Raw genomic sequence first — 15535 nt, forward strand, 5'->3', positions numbered from 1 at the left:
CGCTACCCGCTGTTGTGCAGATCGGCTTTCTAACCCAAGGTATCGATGTCATCCTAGGATATTTACACAAGTATTTATTGGTTATCGATCAGGGCCGGTATCCCTGTCAGCAGCTTCCATAATTGAATTAGTCTATATACTACATTCCCACACAGTGTGCAGGCATCTGCCAAACTCCTCCTTCCTCACCCAAATCAACTGCTCCTCACGCTGAAGCACACGTAGCTCTGAATCCTTTCTATTTCCTGTGCGCTTCCTGTCGAGCCCCCCACTTCATTTCACAGAGCAGATCAGGATTTGGAGCCATTTTAGCCGCAGGATTAAAGTCTGACAGGGATAATGCCACTTCAGCCACTTGTGAGTCACGTGACACAAGATGATCTAAGGTTTTGGGAGGAGCACTATAATGTAATTAATGTATCGGAGGCTCTAATCCATTTGACTCCACCCCCTCGTGGAGCCGGATGGCCATAAACCTTAAAAGCTGCTCTTTTCCCCCGTAGAGGACAGTGAGGAAAACAGAGGGGTTGATGAGCGCCTCTTTCTCCTTCACGCTGCTGCCCCTCCACACACTCCCTCTTCTAAATAGAGCGGCCTGTTCACGTTATTTTAACCTTAAACCGGCACGCACGAGTGCGTCCTATGTACTGTACATAATCCCACCTCCTTCTTAATCTCCTGATGGCTTATCACCGTTACTGCATTTTACCCAGTTATGTAAAATTGCTGCAAGTCAGCAGCTAATTTAATATCCTACTGTTCCTACTTGTCACTGGATCTTTTTCGTATTCTTCACTAGCATTGTTATTTTTAAAAAGGTGTCACATTCGTGGAAAGTTTACTTTAAGTTTGCTCTTGTCAAATGCAAGCAAAGGAATTTACTTTTAATGTGTGCTTGTTATTTTATTATTATTTTTGTTTTTCTTGCATTCCTAAAACTGCTGGGACTTTGCATTTATTAAAGGCGCTAAAAAAAATAAATGTTTCAACAATCAGCTGAATATTTATTGATTAATTAATTTTTAACTGCTTTTATTTCTGTCCAACTCTTAAATGAATTATTATTTCCGATATTTGCGGCTTTTTAAATAAGCACTTAAATACTGCAGGATTAAAGGTCAGGTGTTGCTTCTTTAATTTAATTAGTCTAAACTGTAATAAAGGTGAGAAGGAAGACTGCAAAAGAATAGGTGTAAACCTGTATAAATATACAAAGTAGGCTTAAAATAAAGTTAACCCACCAAATTTTAAAATAAACATGGCGACCGAGGCATCGTTAATAAATATTTCCCCCAATTTGGCGGTGATTTCCTGACCCCGTGTTTGAGAACACACTCTTTCCAAAAGCTGCGTTGTGCCGATGTTTGGAGATTAAGGACTCCACAGTGACGGCAGCTGCGACTGGCAGGGGTGTTTTGAAAGATGTTGCTCATTGACCAGACGTGCAGGGTTTCTGTTTCCCAGAGGATGAATCTTCACTCACCTCCTGCTAGTTACCGTGCGTATTTTCGCTCTCTGTTAGGAACTTCCCTGCAGATGGAGGTGGGGGAGGTGGGGGGCAGTGCATTCAAGTGTGTGTGAACAAGTAAAGCTTGCTCTCCAGAGGGAGCTGGAGGGAGAAGTAAGACGGAGACGTTGAGAGACAGACTGTAGAGAGAGCAGCAGACAGAAAGCAGGAACAGTTTGAGGGCTTGCGTAATGTTGAGTGGTGTGCATGTGTTATTGATCCTGGGACCTACACCTATGGCAGACGCGCTGAGCCTTCCAGCTACGGTATAATACCTTATGGTTGGCAGATTAAAGGATGAGACCTCAGGAACAAGCTGCACAACTCAACATAAAGCAACAGAAGCAGCCATGAGGAGCAGCTAGCAGCGGACCCACACACTGCACCGCCGCAGTATGAGCTGGTATCCACCTGTCAGTAGCTGTAGGCACTGAGGTGTGTGAGAGGCAGACACAGGAAATGCATCAGTGTGTGCATGTAGAGAGGAGTAGACAAACTAGTCCGCTATACTGTACATTAATGTGTTTTGGATGTGCATGTGTGTCCCCGTTGTCTGGCTGTATGTCTGTCACTGACTGTGCTGACTTTGTGCTTTGTGACGGGGACAGAAGGGTCCTCGGTTTCTGGAGGAGCCGGCAGGCATTTGATGTGCACAGGACAGGACGGCACATGAGGAGCACTCTTGAATTATCTTTCTGTTTATTATTCTTCCTTCCCCCCCCCCCCTCCCTTTTTGTTCTGTTGCTTGTGGCTCAGTGGTGAAGGAAGTGGTTTGAGCCCCAACGCATTAAAATGTAAATGCTGTAATTGCAGCTGATTGAATGTTTTCTGCATTTTGCGTGATTACCAGAAATTACTTTTTGAACAGGATTACACATAATGCTCCACGTCCCTCGTGAATTAGCCTATACGCTTAGTTATGAGTGTAACACTCATTCCCGTGAGCGTGATCTGTGAAATCACAGCAAGTTTGGCAGCCATGCAATTTACACAATTAACTTCTTTTTTTTTAATTAGCACAGAGAAATTACTTTTCAGTGCAGCAGAAGTCTGTGTCCAGTATTTAACTTTAGAAATAAATATAATTCTAGAAGTTTTTGAGGAAAAAAAATGTACATCTTTTTTTACTGATTATCTTATGTTATAATAATTTGGATTTGCAAAATACAGGTAAATAGGTGGCTCCTCGTTTGAGCCATAAACCTTTGGAAGCTCGTAATGCTAATATATACACACAAAATAGAAGAGATTTTAAGACCTTATTTTACTTCTTTTTTTTTTTTCACATGGGAATCCTGCAGTCCCTACCATCCCATTCAAGTATAACAACAGTTTGAAAATTAGATTTATATGTATTAATTTGGGAGACTAATATAGGCTAATAGAATACTATTCCCTTAAGAGCAGCTGTTTATGTTATGTTTTCTGGATGTTTTCTCCTTTATTACTCAGTACAGTAGGGATTTGATACGAAAGTGGGAATAGAGAGTGTGTGTGAAACCGGAAATGATGTGGGACGGACTCAAACATTCCTCATTGGTCAGCGCTTGGTAGCGACCTCGCAGTCGTGTCTAGAAGCTCTTCAGACCCCCAACGTTTGTTGTTGCTAGGTTTCTACATGGAAAATTGTGAGCACAAACAAGAAACAGCAGCTTCTCTCAGCATGAGGAAAAAAAGGTAACGTAAGGCACATTAGCAAGAAAAGAGCGCTAGCCTGTATTGTGTTTACCTCGTTAACTATGAATGGTTTAGCTTACAGTAATTAGTGAATGTAAGTCAGCAGATATCAACTGAACGTTTTATGTAAAGCCTGGTCAGTTAAAACAGGTCTGGTTCTTTTAACTTTTTTTTTTCTTTGAATAATTTAAACTTCTTTATTCCACCAGAGACATTACAGAAGAGATACGTGGCACTAATTCCCCAGACAAAGGGTGGTCGAGCTTCCGGTTTTTTAAAAACAAATAAGCTCTTTAAAACGGTATTTTTGAGGCGACGTGGATAAAGAGTTTTAGGCTTGCTTTATCATATTTTTCTAGTGTTACTAAACATACAGTTCCCATTTCCTGGTGACCGTTGAAATGAAAGTTATCTGAGATAAGTATTTAAAAAGGAAAATCAATGGAAGGTAAGATGGCGGCTGCGCGGAAAGTCTTTGTGTTCAGAGGCCTTGAGTTCATTTAAATCTAGTAGGCTGTTTTTACATGTAAAGAACATGTTTACATTTTTTTTCTTTTTAAATGTTAGCACAACATTTGTTTGTGTTATCTTAAAAACAAAAAGGGTTGTATTATTAGTGCACTTAAGGCCAATGGTTAAAAAAAGTCAGATTAAAGGCACATTTTTCCTCCAAATGTATATTCATTCAGGGTAAGTTTACCATTTATTTAAAAAAGTTGATACATACGTATTACATTTATTAAATTCAGTAATAACGTCTCCTGGAGTGTCACCAGAATGTAGGGGTCCTCCATTGTGCTTGCACATTGCATTGAAGGAAATAAGAATGGAGGCCCTTCCTTAAATTTAGTTACTGCACTTTCTAATAGACATCTACTGTAAATAATTTTCCCTCCAATTCTCTCTAGTCCCATTATTGTACATTGAAATTTAATAGTTTAAATTTAAAGAAAAAAAAAGGCTTGGAAGCACATTTACACATTGTATGGCAGTACCATCGGCAGGATATCACAAATGTGTAAAATGCTTTTGGTGAGGGGAAAAACCCCCACTGTATGTGAGTGAATTTATACCAGAATGTGTTTGTTTTTTAGTGTTGTGCTTTGTAAACAGTCCCTTACACCAGTGCTGTTAATCTTCTTTGTAGTTTGTCTGCTGGCCTCAGGCAGGCCTGGCAACCTGTGGTTGCTAGGGACGAATGCGTATTCGCAGATTGGTGTGCGAGCGGTTGCTGGCAGCCACTCATCGACTGCGCTGTGGTAGTGAAAGTGTGAAAAGTGTCTCACACACAGGAAATCAGGTATCTACTCTTTCAAAATGTTGCACCCTTTGAAATGTATTACAGAAGGTGGCCATTCTCTGTTTCCGGTGTGCAGCGTACGTTTTCAAGTGCTCAGGGAATAAACATTTTTCTTTAGTGATCTATGGTTGCCAGGATGTTGTTGACTGTTTTCCTAGTGTGTTTCTATGTTGCCGAGGCTCTACAGCAGTATTTTAGGTGGATCTAAGGGGTTAGGGCCCCACCTTTAACAACAAGCAACCGAGGATTTTTTTTCATCAGCTTTTATTTGAAGTAGTTAAAATAAATATGAATTTGTTTTCCTTTCTGAAAGCATAAACGGCCTATGTCACGCTGACAGATACCTATTTGTTTGGAGCATGCATGTCACGATTAAGAGCAGTTGTTCAAGAGACGAAGAAACTTTCTTTATCTTTTTTTTTAATGCATTGTGTACTGATGTGGATCCCATACCTCCTGACTTGAGCTTGATGTTCTAGGGCTTCAGGGGTTTTTAGGTACACTGAGCCTGGATGGTTTTCTCATACTGTTTGAGATTTTTTTTACACCAGAAGCCTCAGTGGAAAAACACAACAAAACATTTTATCTCGAGAGTTGTTAAGAAGTAGGTCACCTGTAATTAATGGATGTGGTTTTTCTTGCATTTATATTTAGACTTTCACGTTATTATTATTTTTAAACAGTAGGGATATTACGTCAGGTTCTGCCTCTGCAGGAAAAAAAAAACATGTAATGGGCTAGAGTGAGGATGAAGTCACTTAGTGCAGCAGATAGCTACCTTTTCTATTGAAAGTAGAAAAACCTTGAACAATAGAGAAGACGGGAGTTAGCTGAAAATTTGTGCCTGTTGTATTTTCTCCTTGAAAGCTTAGGCGGTTTCTCTTGAGAGAAGTTAATGAATTTACAGCGCAGTGCGCTGCTGTCTCTCTCGCTCTCTGTTGATACCAGTTAGTGTAGCTCACCCGACAGCCTCTTTCTTTCTCCCACTCCTTCTCTCTTCTATATGACAATAATCATTTGAATAAGAAGGTATTTAATTACACTTTGAATTTCTGTGTTTAAGTGAATGGATGACCTATATTGGTCCTCACCACGCACAAAATCACACAGTAACAGTGATAGATTAGTTATGTTTCCTTCATTTTTACCCAAACATTTGTCTGCGTGTTATCAATAGAAGCTTTAATTTTGAAAACGTCTGTAATTACAAGGCCTGGTTCAAATTACTCTAGTCGATACGTAATCAGAGTCTTGGCAACATGCCTGCTGAAGCCTTAACTTCCTAAGACCCGACCTCTTTCATGGCATGCATTTTTAATTTTTCGTTGCTATTTTGGTTGATTGGGGCCTAAAGAATGTAAAAACAAAGAGTTACCAGATTTTTTTTTTTATTTTTTACTTAAGTTTTGTTTTTGTGAAAAAATGAGATCCACGCATAAGTACATTTGTTTCAAATTTTGATAGAACAGTGGCAGTATAATGTCCTCGTAAGTGGATATCAGGCTCTTGTAGAGCTGGGCGATATGAGATTTTTTTCATATCACGATATGTTTTTTTCATTTCAGGCGATAACGATATCTATCACGATATAAGCCAAATAACTATATTGTAAGATTTAAATGTGCCGTTGCTCACAAGTAAAATGTGAAATAATCAGCAGCTTGTTTTTATTTAAATATTTATTTCCCATAAGTTCAACAGGGTAGATGTACTTAAGGAACATGAGACTTTTTCAGATAAATAAAGGCAAATATTGCAAACTACACAAAAGGCAGCCGCTAAAGCGTTTAAGTTTCAAAATAGAACAAACGAAACAGACTAAATTGTCAATTCCACTTAGAAACAAAGTATTAATTCTAAAAATAAATCTTAGTTTGTTTTACAGAAGAACAGACAAAACTGATTAACTTTTGTCAATATCAAATAAACTGAGAACTAAAAGGAAATTCTCAATCTCTCCTTGTTGTATAGCTTAGCTTTTCAAACAGTTTTAACAGTTACTTTAGTCTGACAAAAGCCGAATGACGAATTAGCGCTTCCAGTCAGAGACTGAGGCTACGTCCACACGTACACGGGTATTTTTGAAAACGGAGATTTTCCGTTTTCGTTTTAAAAAATAATCCCGTCCACACATAAAGGCAGAAATGAAGGAAAACGCTGCTATTAACATGCCAAAGCAGCAGGTGGCGCTAGATTCCTAACCGTGCAGAAATGTTGGCCAATCAGAAGTCTAGAAGCCTCGGTGGGAAAAAGTAAACAAAGCTGGGGCATAGAAGCAGAACAGAGTCGTATGTGTGGACGGACAGTAACTGTGTGTATATGTAAGCATTTAAACACTGCAGAGAGTAGAATTAACAGTAACAGTATTGTAGAAATTCATTTCACCGAAACAATAACGTAGCGCACAGTGTGACGCATGCACCAGTTTATTGTATTTCCAGACTTGCTTTCGGCACAATTTACAGTGCACGCTACTCTGTTTTTTGTCAGACTTGAAATAGCCGAAATACCTTCACACTACGGAACTATGGCTCTTCCGTTCGACAATCTCTCCGGCATTGGAACCATCATCTGTTTTCTCTTCGGTCACGCTCGGTTGATTTTTCTAGTCGGCACACTCATTTCCTCCATTATGCGCTGGCTCCATTACCCGCTGGCTGCTTCCCAAACAAACACACGTGCGGCTTGGCACTTGTGCTGCACGTAACAAGTCACGCGACGTGACGCTGCGGCTGTGATTGGTTCGGCTCTGCGCTACTGAATTTGGATCGGCTGACCTTTTTTTTTTTTATATTTATTTATTTTTTTTAAGAGGACAAGAGCGGCGAGGTCTATCGCGATAGCTTAATTTCTCTATCGAGTAAAAGTTATATCGCGATACATATCGTTATCGTTCTATCGCCCAGCTCTAGGCTCTTGTAGAGAAAAATTAAGTATTTTGGTCTAGACGTCTCAAAATGTGATGTCCACATATGTGGATGCCAGGTTCTAGGAGGTTAATGGTAAGATTAGTTATTACATGTTATTTTATTGACATCATATTTCTCTTTATTGTTATTGAAAGGGTATTCTCCTTGATGGGAAAAATAGACATTTTTTTCCTCCTAAATTTGCTACATTAGTCTAAAAAACTTGTAATCTCTTCTTGGATCTTTCCTCTTGTTGTGCTTGCCTGCTTTTTTCACGTTTTTTTTTTTTTCTTCACTTTAAGTGTCCAAAATAGACTTTCTTTCCCTTTCAAAATAAATGTGTGACACACATTTATTGGCGCTACACTGCAGGGACATACATACATCTCTACCTGTATTGGAATAAATAAAGATAATTAATCCTGATAATTCACAGTAGAACCTTAAAATAAGTGTAATATATCAGCAATATGACTTAAATTTGAAAAAGTGCTTGTAGGCTAATATAGTGAATTTAGTTAAAGTTGTAGCTTATGCGCTAAAGAAATGTCGTAAATATGTCTATTTCCCTAATGCGGAGGGACATTTTAAGTCTAGCCTGTGTGCTGGCCCACACCCTGCACAGTAAATAGTGAAACTACAGCTCAAAGTTTTGTCTGACCAACAGTCACTTTGCTGTGGTTTTTCTTTTTCCAATTGTGAAATTTAAAATTTTTATTACACTGTTTTTATTTATTAAGCTCTTAAGAGAATAGATTTTAAGGCCTAAAACAACTCTGACATGTTATTGCCATTTGTCAGTTTCCCACCTGCTCAAAAATAAATTTAGCAAAACAAGTGTTTATATAGTAATAAAAATGTGTTTGATTTAAGGTGTGTGAATGACTTTACAGTCATTATGAAGTGCTCCGTCGCTTTGTTTGAAGCAAACCATTGTCATTTAAATAGAAATGGATTATGCTACAGTTATGGGCAAATGAAACATTTTTTTTAAAAATACTCATTTCATTGGCTTAGCAGGCATGACGGGAGAAAATGCGTTTTGTGTCAGCTGGGCACCCTGTGGCATTGTAGCTCTGACTAAAAAAAATAAAATTAATTTGTGATGATTACACCTGAGAGCTGAAAATGATTTTTATATCTGCAACACTGTGCAAATAACTTTTGGAATAACAAGAGGTGAACCGGTGGTATTGTAAACATTCATTCATTTTTTTTCTTTTTTCTTTTATTGTAGTCAAACTGCAGTTTGCTTATCTTCAAGCTTACCTGTATTGTACAGGCAGAAAAGTTAATGACTTTGGACTGCCAGCTTTCACTACAATAGGGCCTCAGACATGAACGCTGTGTTTTACCTGAATCACTGAAATCTGTTGAATCATTTGTAATTATCTCATTATATAACCCAGAGTCACTGCTTGGTTCAGCAGTTAATCTTGAAATGTCCCTACGTACATGTAAATGACGAGGAACAACACGCAGTGTTGCCTTATTTACATCTTTCTATTAACCAGCCGAGTGAGCGTCGACAGCAAATGTCAACAGGAAGGCTGTGGCTTCCATCTGAGCCGCATGCGCCTACCTGCATGCCTTTCGGCCTGTGCCTCCCCGCCTCGGTGCCACGGTGAAAACTAATGCGTGAAGAGAAACGGGCAGGCAGGTAAGCCTGCTGCATTCTGATGAGTTCTCGCCCCACGAGGTCTGGGAGGGGAACTGAAGCAGGCACCTGAGTGCTACATACCGAGATGAGGTGGTTAGCACTACCGTGGAGCAGCAGCTTTGTTCACTCTGCAGCATCAGTGTGAAAAATATGTAGTTAGGGAACAATGGAAAAGGGGAGACCAACTGCCTGTTTTCTACCTGATGATCATGGGATATACTGGAGGGATAAACACCATTAAGTGAAGCTGCATGTGCAGAAGACGTTGACTGTAACACCCTTCAATATATTTGATATGTCACTATACGTTTAGTCAAAAAACAACAAGCATTTTGTTTCTTTACAATATGACTGTGTTTTTACCCTGTGAAACCTGTCCATGTAGGTGTGAGACGTATGTTGTCAAAGAAGTGTCTTGTAGTCATAAACTGATCGAAATCTAACTTGACCCTGCAGTTTTCCTCAGTCGTATAGAGCATTTCAGTGCCTTTCAGCTCACTGGTTTGGTCTTCTCATTGCTTATAATGACGTTTTTATCTGGCCAAGCAGTTTTCACCGAACAAGCTCTGACAGTACATTATCTGCCCACCACTGAACAGTCCTCAGTTTTTGCCATAACTGGAAATGATGGATGCTTATATTTAATACGGCCAAAATTTCAAGCCTGCGTACAAGTAATCCCCATTAGGTTGCAGACTGCTGTAAACACTTAGTTTTCAATTTTTTTTTCTCCTTCTACTTCTTCTTTTCCTGTTCCCTGTTTTTGGGCTAGGTTGACGTCAGCTGCTTATATGGTCGTGTCAGGCACCCCTAGATCTGTGACTCTGTGAACAAAATGGCTCACCCAGAAAATGTTTCTTCCGTTATGCTTGAAAATGCTGTGCAGCCTTTTAGGGGTTTATTAGGATGTGTCTTAAAATGAGCTTTTTCCCATTGTGAAGTTCAGTTGAATTTTCTTGCTTTTTCTAAATTAGAATGCACAAGTATAGTCTTGGTATGTGGTAAATGTATATCTTTTACAGGTTTTTTTTTCTACGTTCTCTTCATAGATGGTATCAAAAGTATATGTAGCTACTGTGATATTACCCATACGTTTTTGAAATCTTAAAAAGAGGATTTCTGCCATTGCCATCTCAGTTACAAAAAGTTGGATTTGACGAGAAGGGGCGGGTCTAACTGTTGCTAATGATCTGTGATCGACAGGTTGTTAGGCTCTATATAAGGTCAAAAAAGGATCTATTTTTCAAACTGTAAATAATTTAGAACTACTTTGGTGGAGTCCTGGGATTAAAAACATGGAGGTGGAAATGAGCATAATCAGTCCATTTTAAGAGTAAATTACAGTGGCAAGTTATGTTTCATTTTCAGGGCTGCATGTCTCCAAAAATACTTTAAAATAGGTTCAAAGATGTATTTTATATCTAACTGTATGAGACTGTAGGGTACTGATTATCTATAACTAATATGGAAAGCAAAAAACAGAGGGCTTTTTGCCCTCCTTTGATTCTTACAGGCAGTGGTTTTGCTGATTGTCTATTGGTTATGATTATATTGTGCTTCAGTCTTGACATCTGATAATGGTTTGTAAATTGCAAACTAAAGTCATTGCAGTGTCGTTCTTTTCATGCGCCTCCTCCACTAGGAAAGAAGAAAATGAACCACAGCTGCACCAGTGCCCAACCATAAACCATTTCAACTCAGATATTATTAAATAGTCATTAATTCAGAATCATTTCCTAAGAAATTAGGAAATGATTCCAGGAAATTTCTTCCCAAGAAATTCGCTGGATAGAGTTAATAATTATTTGATATGTATCAAAAATATGAATGTCCTTATAGGAGTTTAAAACCCAAGAATAGATTTATTTACCATACATTTGTTTGTGCAGTTGTTTTTTGTTGATGTTGATAAATCCCATATTTTGCACTGTCACTGCTTATTTCTTACCTCTCCAATGACTGCAAAATTGCACATTCTTCTCAGAATTTCTGGAAAATAATTGGAAGATTGCTGAGTCAGAAAACTCAATGCCACATTTCTTTTTCAAATTGCCTTGTACAGCCATTATCTCCAATATATTATATTTGTTCTGTGCTCTTAGATGTGTCCTGACAGAGCTCACACAACCCAATATACAAACTCAAACCAGTGTGCAGAAATGGAAAAATTTTGTCGAACAGTGTCATAGGTTTGTGTGATGTCCTGTTTATGTTTTGCTTTAGAGTCTGTTTGTCCTTGTGGGTGGAAAAGCAGGAACAAATCTTTGTGGCTAGAGGACGGTAACAACGTGTATAGACACCACTCTCATACAAATCCTGTTATCTCTGCTCCACAACAATTGGATGGGACTTAGAGAAGCACTTAGGAGCACTAAACAGAAATGGTCTGAGCAGCGTCTTAATCCAGCAGCAGAGAGTGGGCCACTGTGGGAGTGCCAACAGAGTTTGAAAGGAGAAGCGGGGGGACGTCTTCCACTCTGAAGGGTGTCCCGAATATTGTTGACTTGTTGCGCCTTCTCTGAGATTTCAGGGCATTTAGGAGCTTAAGGGTCAAAACCAGAAAGTGGGTTAATTCAGATTAGATGAATCCGCTGCATCCCCTTGGTGTCTAAGGACCACTGGGCTTTTTGACCAACCCACCCAAACTGAGCCATATACTGTTTCACCACTAGTCTCAGCGTAAATGAAAACTGTCAGTGCAGACTTGCATTTACCGTAAAATCAGTCCAGACTGAAGATGTAAGAGCAACAGCCACTCACATACATGCGCTGGCAGCTGTAAATGCAGCTGATTGTTCGCTGATCACATTATGCTGCACTCAGCACTGCACTACCATACATAAAAGAAACTGAGACATTAGTGTTGCCTGCACAGTATATATCACTGCATTAGTAACATGAGCATGTAATAGGTGCGTAATCACATGCCTCCAGTGTGATTTACGACCGCACAGTTTTTCATTTCCTATTTTATCTGCATAGTACAGCTGATGTGATGGAGGCCGGGTCATCTTTCATTTTGTGAAGCCATCACTCGCATGAAAATATGAAGTCTTCCGTCAAGCTGTTTCTAGATGCTGTGAACTTCCTGTGTGTGTATGCGTTATATCCTCAAGCATGGCCGTCAGTTGCTAATAGAGCCTTTTGCTAGCAACTGAACTGTTTTGTTAGAGAGTTGTTTTCTGTTTTCTGACAGAAAATAGGTTCGGCAATATTGTTTATCTTATCCCAGAGAAGAGATTATCTCCTTAAGCATTAAGCAGTAAATATGTTCCTAAGCTGTTGTGAAACAGTGGTGAGGACTTTGTAATATGACATGTTTGCACTGACAATCAGCCGGTGTTGACAGCTAAATGGATGCTGGAAAGAGGGGAATGACAGTTAAATGGAGAAAAAACTCCCAACACATTTATTATTCAGGTGAATGTTGCAAACAATTATGTGAGGACTGCAGTAGCAGTGAGTGAGTGTGCAGAGGTGTTTGTGTGCGTTTTGTGAGGCAGCGTGCTCCGGAATGAAAGACTATTTGAGATGCCTTTTTATTCGTCCAGAGCGAGCCACCCTGCTGGGCGCAGGACAGCATGCCTTGTGAGGCGTCTCTGACAGCCTGGGCATCCACACAGAACAGGGTGAGAAAGGTAAACAAGGCTCTTAAAGATCTCATTAGAAAGAAACCTTTAGCAGAGAAGGAAACGTTTAATTATTCACTTGTGAGTTTCTGTGTAGAGGGGAAAAAAAGGAAGGAAAAAAGGTTTCCCCCTCAGCCGAAATTCCAAAAGAGGCCTTGGGGAAAAAAAGCAAAACTTATCGTGTTGTAGTGTGTTTCTAATGACATAAGTGAGTTTGATTTTTGGGGGTTAGGAACAAAGTACACTGAGATTATGATAAATTGAAATCTGCACTGTGCATGCTGAGTGAGCGTGGAGGACATTTTGAAAAGCACATGTGTTAGGAACATAAAGAAAATTTGTTTCATATGAAATATTTCTTCTGACATACAGTTAGGTCCGTGCCTGTCATGTCAGTTTACATGATATAAAAGTGTCATATCACAGTATCAATGATATAGGAACACCATCCATTTAGATTCAGTGACTCAAACAACGAGGGAAGCCCAAGCATTTCTGAGGGCAAGAGCCTCCAGTGGTGATTTAGTATTTAAAAAGTGAACTACTCAGCAACTTAGAATCAGCACAGTACTTTGCAAAACATGCAAGAAAACTATTTCTGCTAAATGTGGAAACAATGCATGTTTTTCACCACTTGATACACGTGTGACTCAAAAGTAAACTAATACGTTGACAAAGTGTGGCTGGAGCGGTCACTTGTTGCAGTCCATAGGACAGGAAGAGCAAATGCTAGATGGAAATGACTGATGTGGTTACACAGTAGAAAAGAAATGCTATAAGCAGTTGGTTACAGGGCTGTAATACATGGAAAAACAAAACATACAAGGTGCTGGGGTTGTTGCAGCATGTCACATCATGGTTCCCCTTGGACAAATTGTTTAGTGTTAAAGTTTGCAAAGTGAACTTGAACTTAAAAGTCTGTAGGATGTTTTCATAAATAAGTAGAAGAAATCGATAATAATTCTTTTCTCTTCTCTAAATAATGCCACGCATCATGGTCAAATGAGGTTGCATACTAGTAACCAATGGCTACAATGGTGCATTTTTTTTTCTAAATTAGCTTTTGGCCAATACCTATCACTAGGTACTAGGCCATAAAAGAGGGCACATCAGAAGACCAGCAGATTGATAAGCTTGAATTCCGTAAAAACCTGGATTTGTCTCTGTTGGCTCCATCCAAGTGATCATTCTCTAGTTTGTGATTATAAACATGGTTGTGAATCACCATGATGCAAAACAGGCTCACACACCTGTCCCTAAGGTGTCTTCACAGGTTATCTTGAAAAATTTGGACATCGGTGCCCGACATGAGGAAATTTACTGCCTAAATCTCTGAGCGCTGATGATACGACGATAACGTTCTGGTCCATTATGAGCTGCTGCTGAGCACTTTAACATTATCATTAAGCAGTAATTTCACACTACTTCCTTTGCTGCAAAAGGGCATTTCACTGTGTTGTAAGCTGTGCAGATTTTGCTTTTGGGCCCAGTAAAATATGATGTTGGTAAAATATTACCTTGACTGCTGTGTCTTAAGAGACCTCATAGTAGCAAGATTGGCATGCTTTTTTTATGATTTCATAATGAATTTGCCCACCCGTATGGGTGCCTGACATGTGTGCCCTGTGTATTCTTGTGTGCAACTACAGGGTCTGGTAGTTGCAAGACTGGCATATTTTTATTTTATTTTTTTAAGAGGTATGTTAGAATAGGGCTGTGCGATATGACCAAAATCTCATATCCTGATATAAGACATCTATCGTCCCGATAATGATATAAATCACAAACATTTTCTGAAAGTTCAGTGAATCTCGGGCAGCTTGACTTGCGTGAAGTGTTTCCAGCTAGGTGTCGTGTACCTGGAGTTGAGTGTTTTGACCGATGCATGAAACTATACATTTTTAGACATAAGTTGTAACGGCCGCCGTTTTCTTTCTGAGTATTTATTACACAGCGTGCTGCGGGGAAAAGCCTGTTCTAACGTTTGAGTCTAAGGTTTATTTTTTAGCACCTGATGGCTATTTTTTGCTTCTCATCCGTAAACACTCTGCATAGTATTTCACGTGATTCCGTTTATTTTGAAAGGTCTCAACAGGATCTTGAGCTTTATTCTGAAAGGTTTATGTGGAAAATAAACAAGTGGACACGCTATTTTTTTTTACCGTCGTTGTTGCTAACGATGACGCATAAAAACAGGCGCTTGTCTGTCCTTAGTGTGGTTATATTAAATATAAGAGATAGAGAGAACTTTAAGAAATTAATATAGCCACTACAGTGACCATCAAAATGGTGAAAAAATATTGCCGTAAACAGTTTATTTTGCGACACCATGAAACAAACGATAGCGTAAAATGAAACGATAGATGTTTTTACATCGTCATCCGATGTATATCGTTATATCGAACAGCCCTATGTTAAAATGTGACAAGACGAATGGAATATTAAAGCCTCTGTACCTTACAGCTTTACAGTCCTCTCTCACACACACACACACACACACCAACACCCCAACATCGTGGCCACTCCCATGGCTCTGGATGGTTTAAACGCTCAACCAAAAGATACAACATCCTATGTAGAAAACATTGTGCAGCTTCTGAAGAGTTACAAGGTTAGGTCACTTTAGCTACTGTTAAATTGAAAATGTTAAATGGTTATTTTATACGTTTACTAAATAAAATTTCCAGGGAAAATGGTATCTGGGCTACTTTTGTGCTTATATTTCACTTAGTCTGTGTCACTGGATGTAATGCTTTCTCACTGCTATTGCAGCAGTAATAGCAGGGAGCTACTTTTAATCCTTTAACGCTCCAAGTGATGTGAAGCTGTCCAAAAATTTGACGTCAGCTGATT

At 39.3% G+C, this 15535-nt stretch overlaps 1 protein-coding gene across 7 annotated transcripts in view; it reads left to right on the forward strand.

Moving 5' to 3' along the window:
- Window positions 1-15535, forward strand: part of igf2bp2a (insulin-like growth factor 2 mRNA binding protein 2a) — a 59304-nt gene that overhangs the window by 13564 nt on the left and 30205 nt on the right. Inside the window, exons 1-2 of one of the 7 annotated variants that reach the window (XM_085434168.1) lie at window positions 3044-3184; window positions 4332-4484. The exons of 4 other annotated variants lie outside the window; for them this stretch is intronic. In XM_085434168.1, the coding sequence (XP_085290294.1) occupies window positions 4383-4484 (102 nt within the window). In that variant the 5' untranslated portion in view covers window positions 3044-3184; window positions 4332-4382. Of the gene's footprint in view, window positions 1-3043; window positions 3185-3467; window positions 3633-4331; window positions 4485-15535 lie in introns of those variants that run through there. 2 more of the 7 variants (XM_085434169.1, XM_085434167.1) reach the window with 2 other exon arrangements.

This window comes from Copadichromis virginalis, linkage group LG16 (assembly GCF_057382275.1).
Source record: "Copadichromis virginalis isolate Kocher_CV1m ecotype Utaka linkage group LG16, C_Virginalis_male_GT1.1, whole genome shotgun sequence".
Taxonomy (NCBI): domain Eukaryota; kingdom Metazoa; phylum Chordata; class Actinopteri; order Cichliformes; family Cichlidae; genus Copadichromis; species Copadichromis virginalis.